Below are 15,619 nucleotides of genomic sequence, written 5' to 3' on the forward strand. Positions count from 1 at the left end.
TGTTGCATAAAGGAAATGACTATTAATTTTATTAAATTGTTCTATTTTTTTCTTTTGGTTAGTTTGGCTATGCACTTGTCTTTTCAAAGAACCAGCTCTTTGTATCATCCATCCTTTATATTGTTTTTATTCTCAATTTCATTGATTTCAGCTCTGATCTTAATTTTTCCTTCTTTCATCTGGTTTTGGAATTCATTGTTCTTTTCAAGGACTTTGAGATGTAACAGTATGTTGTTTATTTGGGATCTTTCTGATTTTTTTTTATGTAAGCACTCATAGCTATAAGCTTCCCTCCTAGAACTGCCTTCATAATGTCCCAGAAGTTTTTGTGTGTTGTATCACTATTCTCATTTGAGAGGAATTATTTAATTCCTCTCCTGATTTCTTGTATCACCCATTCATTATTCAAAAGTATATTGTTCATTCTCCCTGTGTTTATATAGTTTCTGTAGGGTTTTGTGTCATGTTATTTCTAAATTCATTCCATTATGATTTGATAAGATGTAACGAATCATATTTTTTTGTACTGCTTTGTGGAGTATTTAAATAAGTTCAATAGTGCCAATTTAGCAGTTATGAATTGTTTTAGTTTCTACTTATCTTAGAAGGTTTTGTTTCCTTTTTTATTTTGAAGTAGAGCTTTGCTGGAAATAGCAGTCATGGTTGACAATTGTTTTTTTTTCGGGACTTGAAACATCATTCTAAGCCCTTCTGGCATTTAGAGTTTGTACTGAGAAATCAGAAATGATTCTGAATGACTTACCTTTAAATATGACCTGATGTTTTTCTCTTTAGGCTTTTAAAATTCTATCCTTGCTTTGTATTAATGCATTTTAATTATAATGTGTCATGGAGAAGGTCTTTCTTGATTTTATCTATTTGGGGTTCTGCATACCTCCTGTGTATGTATGTCCATGTCATTCTCAGGGTTTGGAAATTTTTCTGTTATTATTTGCCTGAAGAGGTTATCCATTCCATTTACCTGCATCTCACAACCCTCCTCAGTTCCAATGATTCTTAAATTTGGTCTCTGAATGTTGTCCCAGAGTTCTTGGATACATTCTTCTTTTCCTTAATGCTGTCTGAAAGTTCAAGGATGGCCACTTTGACTTCTAGCTCTGAAATTCTGTCTTCAGCTTGGTCTACTGAGACTTTCATCTGAACATTTTATTTGATTTACTGTGTATTTCAGTTTCAAGGTTTCTGTTTGTGTCTTTTTGAATATTTCTATATCCTTCTTGAATTTCTCATGCATAATCCCGTACTTACTTCCTCAGTTCACTCAGTTATTTTTCTGTGTTCTCTTGGAATTCATTGATTATTTTTAGTTATTCTTTTTTTCTGGATTTTTTATCTGACACTTCATCCACTTCAATATTTGGTATGTCAGTTGCTGGTTAACTGTGAACTTTAGGAGATGCCCTGTTACCTTGTTTTTTCATATATCTGTGTCCCTATGTTGGGTTTTTTGCATATGTTGGAATAGATTTCTCTTCTGCTCTTATGTGCCTATGTAGAGCACAACCTTCAATTGCCAAAATGTTCTAGAGTGATCTTGATTAAGACCCCTTCATAATTGTTTGGTATCCACAGAAAAGGCTGATTCTTAATTGACTGCTTGGTGATATTTAAATTTATTTTTGTCCTATCTGTAAGAAATAAAAATCTGTATATAAGATCATGTCCAGTTTCTTATACCTAGAGTTCTCTATTTAAGAAAAATTTAAATCCTCATCACATAGCCAGTTTTTCTTCTGGATATCATTCCAACATGATTTTTCTCAAACTATATTATATTCTGTTTTTAGAAATAGCAAGCTATAGAAAGTTTCCAAAATATTTTCTAATTTCTGATAATTTTGATTATCCAATCACTGTGAAGTTATTTAAGTAGATCAGTAGTTATCCCAGTAGTTTTATAATGAAATTATAACAGCAGTGATGAAGATTCTGGGGGATATTGTATATTCACATGCATATCTCTTTTATTTTAAGATACTCGAGCGTTCCCTGAAGCTGCTATTTGAAACAAGAGATATAAGTCTAATTAAACAGTATGTTCAGCGACAATGTATAAAGCTTCTGGAAGGAAAGGCCAGCATACAAGATTTTATCTTTGCCAAGGAATACAGAGGAAGTTTTTCTTATAAACCTGGAGCTTGTGTGCCAGCCCTTGAACTTACAAGGTAATGATGGACACAGTATCACAGCCCCTGGTACTAGCCAGTATATTCCTGGAGGGAGTTGTCACAGGCTTAGAGTAAATGAAAAGACATCTAATCTACAGGCACAGGCACAGACAGTTGTTTCTCCACCTTACTGCATGAAGCCTCACCTATGCTCCCTTACATTTTGTAATATCTGAAGAACTTTTCTTCTGGGCTTTCCTTAGGAAACTAAATGCAGTAAATTGTGATCCAATATATTTGTTTTTCCCATGTGAAAATCACTAGGCAGTCCTTAATATTGATCTATCAAAGCATTTATATAGAATCATTCTGGAATCAAATTGTTTAGCTAAATTTTCTCTTAATTTTTCATTGTTAGGTTTATGATAGTTTATTCTTAGAATCATATTATTTTCCAGGTAGCAATGATGTACAAAATAAGCCCCTTTAGACATCCACAGCAAAGTTCTCAAAGAAGTAGTAACTCATAATTTAAAAGTACATCTTGTAGATTTCTCTTGGTTTTGTTGCTTCATTCTAACTTAATGTGCTAGACACATACCTTATATGACAGTCTTTGAGTGTGTATTTTATTTGAATTTGAATAGAAAAATGCTCACTTATGACCGGCGCTCTGAGCCTCGAGTTGGGGAGCGAGTGCCATACGTCATTATTTATGGGACCCCTGGAGTACCACTTATTCAGCTGGTAAGGCGCCCAGCAGAAGTCCTACAGGATCCAACTCTGAGACTGAATGCCATTTACTATATCACCAAGCAAATCCTTCCACCCCTGGCAAGAATCTTCTCACTTATTGGTATTGATGTCTTCAGCTGGTATCATGAATTACCAAGAGTAAGTTTACTAAATAGTACATGCTATAACTACTTCGCTTCACATTTTCAAGATTTTATTTATGTGCTTTAAGAGGCAAAGCAGATAGATCCTAACCTGGTAAAGATGCCGTACCTTTCTGGTTTCCGAAAAGAAAAATTTTTTAAATTCTCATTAAATACATTCCTAACTTCTATCAGATTGCCCAAATTACAGAAGTATCAAAAATTATTCCTCAAGAATTTCAGTGGTAATCATTTAATCACAAAATAATGCAGAGCAAACCAACTAATAATAAAAAACAAAAATTAATTCAAAATAGATATTAAAAGATGTATAGGATATAGTATCTAGACATAGTCCTGAATAATCCAGAAGAAAGAAATGTTAAAATAGCATTACACTAAAGTAAAATATGTAGAGTGGAATCTCAGCACAAGGAGCTTTGCTTCATTCTTCTGACTTAGTTTACTCAATAGAAACATGAAGGAGTGATATGTGAGTCTGTAAGAAGAATCTGGGACATATTTTCCTGGACAGTAGTATTTTTTTATCTGTTGGTAAGAATTCACTTCATATCTACTTGATCATTTGCTATCATCTCAGACTATGGAAGGCAGATAGTATTATATTTACTTCTTAGTAAACACTTTTAAAGGAAAGGGAAAGTATAACTTGGGAAACTGAGTTTGAATCTGTGTTTCTGAGAGTTTGTGCTGACTTACATCTATAATGCTACACCCCTGGCCCTGAGCCAGGAAACTGATTTTTTGTTGTTGTTACAGTTTTTCATTTTATCACCAGCAAGAATGTGAAATCAATAGCATATGTAAGAATCTAATCTGATAATTTATGCAAGTAATTTATAAGATGCCAGGAAAATATGCGAAGGGTATGATATTATTTTATTGTAAAGAGACCTCTGAAACCAGTATTAACTTTAAATGAAGAATTCTTAGGTGACTTGTGTTTTATTAAATTTGAAACGCTCCAGGTTTACTTTTGCTTCAGCTTTGGACCCTACTGCCCAACACGTTGTTTTACTCTTCCATTTTGTTTGTTTCTATGTGCAGCATGAAACAAATCCACTCTCAATTTGGATCTTTTCCATTGTCCTCTATGATCTCCAGTGCCCTGTATAAATATAATCTTGTACATTTGTGTATATCACCAAAAAAACTGAGTGGCTGGAGACTAATTTTTTTCCCCAGTGGAAAAAACAATGTATTTGATATGAAGATGTAAGCTCTACTGGGTGCAGTGGCACACGCCTATAAACCCAGTGGCTCAGGAGGCTGAGGCAGGAATATCTCAAGTTCAAAGTTCAGCAACTCAGCGAAGACTTAAACAACTTAGTGAGACCCTGTCTCAAAGTAAAGTATAAAAAGGGGCTGGGGGTGTGGCTCAGTGGTTAAAAGCCCTTGAGTTCAATCCCTGGTATCAAAAAAGAAAAAAAGATGTAAGCTCCATGACAGTGTAGGTTTGTTAATTTCTCTAACCCCAGTGTCCAGGATAGCACCTGGCATATGGTAGCTACTCAGCATTTGTTGAATGAATAAGTGAATAAAATAATGCCTGAGTATATCTGTAATTAGTGAGAATAGCAGGTCTGCTGTGAAGCTGGCTCAGACTTATTTCTGAACTGATGATATTGTAGATCCAGAAAGCCACCACCTCTTCTAGAAGTGAACCTGAAGGGCGGAAAGGCACTATTTCACAATATTTCACTACTTTACATTGTCCTGTTTGTGATGACCTGACTCAGCACGGCATCTGTAGTAAATGTCGGAGCCAACCTCAGCATGTTGCCGTCATCCTCAACCAAGAAATCCGAGAGCTGGAACGCCAACAGGAGCAACTTGTAAAGGTATGGCCTTATTCACTGGACACAGAATTCCAAGCAATCTGATTCTTCTGGGAAATACCATTAACTCTTGAATTATAGTATGAGATATGAAACTAGAATAAAAAGTAAATGATATACTTCTCAATCTAGTTCATATCATTAAACTAAACTATTAAAAATGAATTAGTTTGTTGGGCTGGGGTTCTGGCTCAGTGGCAGAACACTTGCCTAGCATGTGTGACGCACTGGATTTAGTTCTGAGCACTGCATGTAAATAAATAAAATAAAGGTCCATTGACAACTAAAAAAAAAATATTTTAAAAGAATGATTTAGTTTGTTTTATAATTTATTTTTGTTCTTGATGGAATAGTGTATTGTGCTTATTAAAGCCTAGAACTACAATGGCCATCCACCCAGTTTCTTTCATAATAGTATTAAAGCAATAATAAGAAAAGTTTCAGTTACTCTGTCAACGCTTGCCTTTCTTATAATAATCCAGTAATCTTAGAAAATTGCTAATAAACTTGGAAAGTTTATAATTCGGAGAGTCCAGACAGAACATTTATATTAAAATAAATAATTAACATAACTGAGTTTTCCTGCCAGAGATTGTTCTAAGCACTCTTCTAGATGAATAAAACTGACACAGAGAGGTTGAGTAATTTGCATGTTACACTGCTGAGTGAGTGAACTGGGATTAAGCCACAAAATGCAAAGATGAGAATTAATAAAATTTCAAATTTGGGGATTCTAACAGAAATAAACAAAAAATATCTCTTGAAAATAAAATCCAAACAAAACTTGTTTGTGTGTTTCTCTTTCCCCTCACCTCCCCACATTGCCCCCTCTCTGGGTAAAATTAAAAGTCTTTAGCTTTATTTATAAGTCTTCCTCCATTCTGACCTTTCCTGCTACTTCTGTCACCAGTTCTTGTCATTTTCCCTGTCATACTCTACCCTCTACCTCTTTTATACTGAACTTTTGTTAGATTGATGATATATCTTAATCTCTTCCACCTTCTGGCCTTTAAACACCCTTTTCCCTCTGCCAGGAATGTTTTTCTTATCCCCTGCTAATCATCAGAGAGGAATCAGTTTAAACACCTAGACCAGATAAAGCCTTCCCTACAGTAGGTTCTTGCCATAACCTCCTCTGCTTTACTATAATTATGTATGTGTCTGTCTTCAGTAACAGCAAATGAGTCAGTGGGGACAGAAGCCCTGCCTTCTCTCACTGTTGAACTAGCTGTGCCACTGTGAGATTCTAGCCCCTGTGGTGGTCTGAAAATAATTATAGAACAAATAAACAATTTTCTGCTTAATGCCTAATTAAAGAAGCAATATATCGCTGCAGTTATTACCAAACAATTTTCAACCATTTTGTACTAGTTTTATGATTCTATTCAATACAATTACTGAAGCCACTGGGTACTCCTAGCTTCTGTTTATTTTGTAGGCTGCTGTCCTATAGCAGCAACCCACTCAGAAAATTCCCTTGTTGGATCCTAGCGTGATGCACTAACAGAGCAGGAACTTCAGACCTCTACAGAGGTCACACTCTTGAGTGTTCTCTTCCTGGACCTTTTTATCTTCTGCCCTCAGAGACAATCACCGAACAATTACCTTTCACTATTAGTTCTTGTTTCTTATAAAAATACAGTTTAAAGAAATGATGCTGTCATCTTTCACACTACATTAAAACTTTAGGTATTTTTTAAAAACAGTAGTTTCACACATTAATATGTAGAAATTTTCATAAATCAGAAATTATGGAATATGTAATAAGAAACAGAAACATTAACAATAGATTTTGATAACATCTTTCTCAGTTCAAGACCAACCAAGTGATCACAAATAAACAAAACTATGGAAGATCTAAACAACATCATAGGCAATCCTATGATTATATATGGAACTCTGTAACTCAAAATTATACAGCACTTTTATAGAATATTTTTAAGTTGACTATATCTTAGTGTAAGGAAAGACTAAACAAGGGGTTGAGGGGGCAGGAAAGGGAAAAGAGAGGTACATCTCAATTAAAATTTTTTTAAAGACTAAATAAACTTCAAAAGTTGAAATATTAGAACTGGCATTTTTTAGGGAGCTGGGGATATAGCTCAGTTGGTAGAGTGCTTGCCTTGCATGCACAAGACCCTGGGTTCACTCCCCAGCACCATAAAAAAAAGGGGGGGAAAAAAGAAAGAAATGTTATTTTTATCAACACAATGCTATAAAACTAGCAATTAATTATAAACTCAGAAATCAAAATGATTTCTCCACTTGAAAACTTTAACACTTCCTGTTAAAAACTAGTTTTGTGATTCTAGTCAGTACAATTACTGAAGTCACTGGGTATATAATGAAAACACTACCTATCAGATTCTAGATAGCCATAGTAGATCTCAGAAAAATTACCACCTTTAAACATTTTTAATAATAGTCATGAAAATAAATGCATTAAGCATCTAAAGATTTTGAGGGGGAAAATAAGGCCAAAGAATAATAGAAAGAATGAATCTATAAAAATTAAAGGAAATACTTTTTTTAATGTGTGCCTTCTTCTGAGCTAAAACATGTATGTCCAGGTTGTGTTATTTAAAGTTTTAAGTATAAGCCTGAATCAAGCTATAATGCTCAGGATTTAAATCAACCAGTAAAGGGTCTTGAAACTAAACATTTGAGTTAAATTTAGTAGAGTAATTCTATCCTGGATTATTTATCAGACAAACACAGAAAGTTCTTAAATATTTATCAGTTTATGCCAGCACCTTAGTGTAGCCATAGTACATACAACTATAGTATAGAAATTCTATATGAGGGAATAGACTTGAGTTTTTTGGCAGAGATCTAATACAGTGAAAGGCTTCCTAGAAGAATAGCCTACTCAGTCTCCATAGAGCATACTAACATGTTTCTGAGAAGTTGGTTTATATCAATAACAACTTAATATCACATACACCAACCAGCATATTCAGAAAAATGTGCTCATCAGTTGACTAGAAAATAATGGGTCAAGAAACAAAAATTCATTGCTCTGTGAGCCATCGCTAATTAGAACCCCTTTAATAAATATCAGAGAATTCATTATAGCATATTTAAATTTTCTCTCCTAAAACACATTCTAAAAGATTTGCTGCTATTTAAATTCCCCTGTTTTGTGAAATGGGGTCTTGGTATGTATTCCAGCTGGCCTTGAATTCCTCAGTCCAAGGCATTTATTCTCTTACCTTAGCCTCCCAAGGAGTTAGGACTACAGATGTATACCACCCGCCAGCTTAGGTTTCCTTTTTTTTTTTCTTTTTAATTATTTGAATATATTTTATTTTCTTGACCCTTAAGAGTTCCCACTAGTATTCTTTTTCCTTTTTGGTATTTTTCACATTTTATAATCTTTTTAACTGTATACGTAACTTGAGACTTTAAATATTATAAAATCTGATCATCATATAAAACATGATAATGCTTCTTTTTTAAAAAGGTTGCACCATGATATATTTTTTCCTTAAAATTGTATATCAGAATGACAAAAAGCCTAGAAAAATATGGCTTTTTAGGTTTCCCTGCCCAGAGATTCTAATTCATTGTTATGGAGTGAGGCTCAGTCATTAGTTAATATTTTTAAGTTCTTTTAAGTTCATTGTTAGCCAGGGCGAACAACTACTGGTCTAGACTACTTTAAAATTCACATGATTTGACTTTTTCATTTAGTGTCTCCTGAAATAAGAAAATGGATAAAAGACAGGTCTGTACAATTTGGGGGGTGTTTATACTTCACTTAAGAAACATTCTTTGGTAGTTGAGTAGTATATTGTGTGGATTTTTTCTTAATTAACACATAATGTACATATTTATGTAGTACAGTATAATCAACACATGGATACAATGTGTGATGATGAAATCAGCCTTTCTTTATGTTGGGAACTTTCAAACACCTCTCCTCTAGCTACTTTGAGATACATGGTAACTTGTTCATCACCCTAATGTGTTAAAGAACTGATTCCTCCTCTAACTATAATTTGATACCTGTTATGCAACCTCTTTGTCCCCCTCCCCTTCCTATCCTCTCATGACCACTATTCTACTCCTTGCTTCTATGCGATCAGCATTTTTAGCTTCTCCATGCTAATGAAAATACGCAGTATTTGTCTTTCTGTGCCTGGTTTATTTTGCTTAACATGATGTTCTCCTATCCCATCCACATTGCTGCAAATGACAGGATTTCCTTTTTATGGCTGAATAATATTCCATGTACATATACATTTTCTTTTTCCATTCATCTGTTAATGAGCACCTCAGTTGATTCTATATCTTGGCTATTGTAAATAGTGCTATAATAAACGTGGTAGTAGGTGTCTCTTTGCTATAGTGATTTCATGTCCTTTGGATATATACCCAGTTATGGAATTGCTGGGTCATAAGACAGTTTTATTTTCTAGTTTTTTAAGGAACCTCCATACTACTTTCCATTGTGGCTATATTAATTTACATTCCCACCCAAAGTGTATGAGAGCTCCCCTTTCTCTGCTTCCTCTCCAGGATTCGTTATTTTTTTGTTTTTAATAATAGCTATTGTAATTGGGGAAAGAAATATTTCACTGTGGTTTTGATTTGCATTTCCTTGATGGTTAATAATGTTAATCTTTTTTTTCATATGCCTGTTGGCCATTTGTATGTCTTCATTTGAGAAATGTCTATTTAGGTCTGTTGCCTGTCTTTTAATCAGGTTATTTGTGGGTTTTGCTCTTAAGTTTTGGAGTTCCTTCTGTATTCTGGATCTCAATTCCTTGTCAGATAGTTTGCTAATATTTTCTCCCATTCTACTGATTGTCTCTTCATTCTGTTGATTGTTTCCTTTGCTGTACAGAAGCTTCTTAGTTTGATATAATCACATTTGTCTATTATTGCTTTTGTTGCCCATGCTTTTGAAGTATTATCCCCCCCCAAAAAAAATGCCCATACTGATGTCTTTGAAGTGTTTTCTTCTAGTAGTTTCCTAGTTTCAGGTCTGACATTTAGGTCTTTGATCCATTTTTGAGGTGATTTTTGTATATGGTGAGACATGAGTCATTCTGCATATGGATATCCAGTTTTCCCAGCAACATTTATTGAAGAGACTATCAATTCTCCAATGTATGTTCTTGGCACCTTTGTTGAAAATCAGTCGGCTGTAAGTACATAGATTTATTTCTGGATTCTCTATTCTGTCCCATTGGTCTGTGTGTCAGTTTTTATGCCCGTACCATGCTTTTTTGGTTACTTTACCTTTGTATTCAAGCATTGTGATGCCTCCAGTTTTTTCTTTTTGCTCAGGATTGCTTTAGCTATTTGGGGTCTTTCGTGGTTCTATGTGATTTTTAGGAGTGTTTTTTCAATTTCTGTGAAGAATATCATTGGTATTGGGGGGGGTTACATTGAATATGTAGATTGCTTTAGGTAGTTATGGGCATTTTAACCAATTCTTCCAGCACATGAATATGAGATTTTTTTCATTTGTTTTGTCATCTTTAATTTCTTCAGTGTTTTATAATTTTTATTATAGAGATCTTTCACTTCTTTAAATTTATTGAAGAGTGGAAGTGTTTGTATTTTGGTTTTATTTTTGTAGCTATTGTGAATACAATTACCATCTTGATTTCCAAGTTTATTATTGGTATGTAGAAATGCTGTGGATTTTTTTTTTAATCCTGCATCTTTACTGAATTTATTTATCAGTTCTAACAGTTTTTTCATGGAGTCTTTAGATTTGTTTGTATTTAAGATCATGCCATCTACCAAAAGGGACATCTTTCCAATTTCCAGTGCCCTTATCTCATTCCCTAATTGCTCTACGATGAACAGTATTATGTTGAATAAGAATGGTGAAAGTGGACATCCTTGTCTTGTTCCATATCCTAGAAGAAATGCTTTCAGCTTTTTTTCCCACTTGCCTTAAGTTTTGATATGTTGTGTTTTTATTTTTAAGAAACTTTTCACTTTTGATTTCTTAATTGACCCATAAGTTTTTCAGGAATATGTTATTTAATTTCCATGTATTTCTAAAGTTCTTCTTGATTTATAGTTTTATTCTATTGTGATCAGAAAAGATACATGATTTTGGTTTTTCAATTTGTCAAGATTTGCTTTGTGGCCTGACATGTGATCAGTCCTGGACAATGTTCAGTGTGCCAATGAGATAAATATATTCTTTAGCTCTTGGATGAAATGTTCTTTAAATGTCTGTTAGATGCATTTGGTCTATATAGTATAGTTTAAGTACAATTTTTCTTTTTTTGGTCCATTGGTGAAAATTGGGTACTAAAGTCTGCAACTATTATATTAGAGTCTATGCCTTTGTATACTCCAGTATTGGTTACATATATATTTGTAATTGTTATACCTGTTTGATTGCTTTAATAATGACTTTCATTGCCTCTTTTTATAGTTTTTTGTTTAATATCTGTTTAATCTGATAAGTATAATTACTTATGGTCATTCTTTGTTCCCATTGGTATGAATTATCTTTTTCCATCCCTTCACTTTCAGTCTGTGCATCTTTATCAGTGAAGTGAATTTCTTTTAGGCAACATATAGTTGAGTCTTGTTTTTTATCCAGTAAGTCTATATCTTTTAATTGGAGCATTCAATTCATTTACATTCAAGGCTATTATTGATAGGTAAGAACTTACTCTTATCATTTTGTTTATTGTTTTGGGGTTGTTCTGTATATTCTTTATTCCTTTCTTCCTCTCATTGTCTTTGTGGTTTGGTGGTTTTTCTACTGAGGATATTATTTTCTCTCTTTTCTGTTTTACTAGTGAGCTCTATACTTTTATGTATTTACGCTATCTTTTCACTTCTAGATGTAGGACTTCCTTAAGTACTTCTTGTTAGGTTGGTCTGGTGGTAATGAATTCTCTCAGCTTTTATTTGTCTGAGAAAGACTTCATTTCTGAAGGATAGCTTTGCTGGGTCTAGTATTCTCAGTTGGAAAAGTTTTTTCTTTCAGGACTTGGAACATACCATCCCATTCTCTTCTGGTATGTAAAGTTCCTACTGAGAAATCTACTTAGTCTAATCAGGATGTGTGACTCTATCCTTTTTGCTGCTCTTATATTTTCTGTTTCTAAGTTTGGATGATTCGTCTATAGTATGCCTTGGGGAGGACCCTTTTGGGTTAAATCTATTTGTGGACTTTTGAACTTCCTGGATCTCTACGCTCCCAAGATTTAGGAAGTTTTGAGCTTTTATGTCTTTATTAAATAGTGTTTGAATGCCTTTTTCCATCTCTTTTGTCTTGCAGTACTTAAAATGCAAATATTTGTTTGCTTAATTGTGTTCCATAAGTTTCCTAGGCTTCCTCCACCTTTCCCTCTTCCTCCTTTCCCAATCCCACTCCTCCTCATCCCCCTGACTTATTTCATAAGATCCATCTTCAAGTTAAGAAATTCTTCTGCTTGCTCTTGTTTGTTTTTGAAGCTCTTGATTGTATTTTTTTTTCTTAATTTCAGTTCAGCTCCAAGATTTATTTCTGTTTGGTCCTTTTATGTGATCTCTTTCCCTAGTAAATATCTCTTTCACGTCATTTACTGATTTTATAATTTCATTGAATTATCTGTTTTCTCTTGCAATCTGCTGAGTTTTCTTTTCCTTTTCAGGCATTTTGTAGAATTACTGCTGTTCTTTGGGGGTCTGTTAGTGGAGAACTGTTGTGTTCTTTTGGAGGTGTTTTATTAGCTTGCTTTTTCATACTTCTTTTGTCCCTATCTTGATATTTATATATCTGGTGAAACTCTGCTAATTTTGTGTAGTGGTTTAATAGTGAAAGACTTTCTCCTGGAGGTGCACCCTAGGATGTAGGCTCAGTCCAATAGGTTAGGTTGACTTTGCTTCTGGATGGGTATGGTATTTGTAGTCTCCATATAGCTTTCTTAGCCATAATCAGTATTAGTAATGCCTGAAAGTATCTCAGGAGCCTAGGCTGTAGGGGTTTTTGAGTCTGATCCACGTGTAGGCATGCAGCTCTCCTAGGCCAGGCAGATTTGGTGATGGTTCCAGGCTCTGTAGTCTGTGGGCAAGTGTGAGTCACCCAGCTATTTCCCTGAGGCAGACAGGACCATACCTCTAACTTAAGTGGAGTGCACAGAGCTGCAGGAACTGGCCACCCAAATCTTTCCACAGCTGGAAACATGTGGGTCTGGTCTTAAGATTGCCCTGTGCAGCAGCAGTTTGGATGAGAAGGGCCTAAGTGAACTGGATTTCTTCAGTACTGTGAACTCCCTAGAAACTCTCTAAACTAGGTTAGAAGCCTACAGGAACTGTGGGCACCTCCTTTTTATCTTTTCTCCATGTTGGGAAGGTCCATACTGTTCTCTATGAGGGAGATGGGGTGGTAAATGAAAGGTTCTTTGTTCCCTTCTTTATATAAGCCATCTTGAGTCTCCATGTTTTTCTGCATCTCTGCCACATGCCCACCATACTCTACTGTTTGCAGTCCAACACTCTGTTGAACAGTTTTTTTGTTCTTTGTGAGAGGGAAGGGGCACCAGCTACCTCTAGTCAGCCATTTTGCTGGATGTTGCCAATCTACATGTTTTTTAATATAATAGAATTATATTAAATGAAACATGATCTCAGGAATTAAATGAATTCATAAGAGAATTTTGTGTTCTGTTTTTTATGAAATAATATCCTGTAGAAATGTCTCACCCATAGGGTAGGCTAGGCTTCTGAGAGAGAAAAACTAATAAGCTTTCTGTAATGTATTACATGTTTTACATTTGCTAGTAATCTGTGGTGGGTCAGAAAGGAGGGATTATAAAAATTTGGTATTTACAAATATACATAGAAATTTCCCTATTGTTTTATGTATTTCTCTTATGCTTTCAGATATGCAAGAACTGTACAAGTTCCTTTGACCGACATATCCCATGTGTTTCTCTGAACTGCCCAGTACTTTTCAAACTCTCCCGAGTAAATAGAGAATTATCCAAGGCACCATATCTTCGGCAATTACTAGACCAGTTTTAAATTGTCAGTATCACAGAATTCCAGGTGCTATTCTGTTCAGTGTTTACCACTATACTGTTGTGCATGGTGCTTTCTCAACTTCCATCAAGTCAAGGATGTTCATTTTCTGTTATCTGAAGACTATGAAGACTTTTATGCTAACTGAATTAAAAATTACGTGTTGATCTCTAAATAGCTCACTTCTTACAATGTACAAATTCCTCATTCTTTCACCTTTTTAACATTGTTTTATAATGCAGGTGTTGGATTTGCTCCAGTATGTGTACCATCTTATAAAGCATTTGAGTAGATCATGTTTACTTCCCTGTGGAAGGAACACTGAAAGCCTCTCAAAGAAAAACCATTTGTGTGTTTTCCTTGAACTGTCTGTATCAAGACGTGTTAGAGATATCCATTCACTTTATAATTTTGACTGCAAAATATTTTGTAAATACACTTTTTTACTTTTCAAACAACTGAGTAAAATAATGTGCAATGAATTTTATACAAATGATTTTGAAGTTGTTTGGTATATTTCCTCTAGGTTTTGCTTGACTCAAAGTAGATTTGTTATTTTGATCAGACTGTGCAAACAATAGTACCATGTGTAGCATTTTGAAACATCATTTTCTAAAAACCGCTGTCTTGCTTTAGCTATTAATGGGGCATTGTGAGGAACTGTGCAAAGACATTTTTGTTACAAACCTGTGGGCCTGTTGCAATACTTTAAAAATAAAAAATTTTATTCCATTTTTGCTTGTTTTGTATAGACATTTCTATTGCTTCTAAATATGCTTAAAATATTTTCTTTTCTTATGTACTGTACAGTTAATCTTATTTGCCACCATCTTGAACACAAAATGTGTATTTAGAATATTTGTAATAACTGTATAAAATGAAAAAGGAATTATGTGGTCAGTGCATTGTTTTTTTAAACTGGAAATCATTGTTTTAAGAGTTAATAATGGAAACCATATTAAAATTGAATAAAATATGAAATATGGAAGTGTGGTTTTTATCTTGCTATAAATGAAATTATCAGTCACATATATTACCCTATGCTTTCCTGAATTTTAATGAGGTAAATGAAACTCATTCTTTTTTTTTTTTTGCTAGACATGTAATTTTTTTGTTGTTGTTCTTTTCAGTTATACATGAAGTAGAATCTATTTTGATTACATAAGCATAGACAATATCTTTCATAGATCCTGATTGAACAGTCTAGGAAAAATTTAGCACTTGCCCTTTTAGAAAAGCATGTACTGGTTGGTAGATCTTCAGGGTTTACTTCATTTGGACACAATGATTTAATTTTGAGGCCAGAACTTTGCTGATGGAAAGCAAAAACTACATTATTAACTTTTTAAGAGTTTTAATGCCAATTTCTAACATATGCCAGTTTTTTCCAATAGGAAAAAAAAGTTCTTAACATACGTTGCTCATTTGCTTACTCATCAGAAATGCAATGTGTATGTCCAATGTCTGGTATGATTTCGTTTTCTGAGAATTCCATGGTAAGTATGAAATCAAAGAGATACAAATCATGCTTTTAAACATGTATCTCTCAAAACCTGTTAAAACATTAATAAATCCTCATTTCTGAGGATCTTTGTTGTTTTTGTATGGGAAACTGAGCACAGTCCTTAGAATTATGATTTTCATAACTCACGTGTAGGTGGACACTTATAAAGCTTTCTCTACTTGTTAATTCTGTACTGTCAGAACTTCCACTTACACCATCTCTTTCTCATCTTGGGAACAATTGCACCTGGCTCCAGAACTG

General features: G+C 34.2%; 1 protein-coding gene across 2 annotated transcripts in view; it reads left to right on the plus strand.

The window, feature by feature from the left end:
- Positions 1-14,799, plus strand: part of Rev3l (REV3 like, DNA directed polymerase zeta catalytic subunit) — a 169,370-nt gene extending 154,571 nt beyond the window's left edge. For both annotated transcript variants that reach the window (XM_026395080.2, XM_077802059.1), the window contains exons 29-32: positions 1,996-2,186; positions 2,777-3,023; positions 4,660-4,869; positions 13,717-14,799. In XM_026395080.2, coding sequence (XP_026250865.2) covers positions 1,996-2,186; positions 2,777-3,023; positions 4,660-4,869; positions 13,717-13,857 — 789 coding nt within the window. In that variant the 3' untranslated portion in view covers positions 13,858-14,799. The remainder of the gene's footprint in view (positions 1-1,995; positions 2,187-2,776; positions 3,024-4,659; positions 4,870-13,716) is intronic.
- The last annotated feature ends 820 nt before the right edge of the window (positions 14,800-15,619 follow it).

The sequence above is a fragment of the Urocitellus parryii genome, chromosome 8 (genome assembly GCF_045843805.1).
Source record: "Urocitellus parryii isolate mUroPar1 chromosome 8, mUroPar1.hap1, whole genome shotgun sequence".
NCBI classification, from domain to species: Eukaryota; Metazoa; Chordata; class Mammalia; order Rodentia; family Sciuridae; genus Urocitellus; species Urocitellus parryii.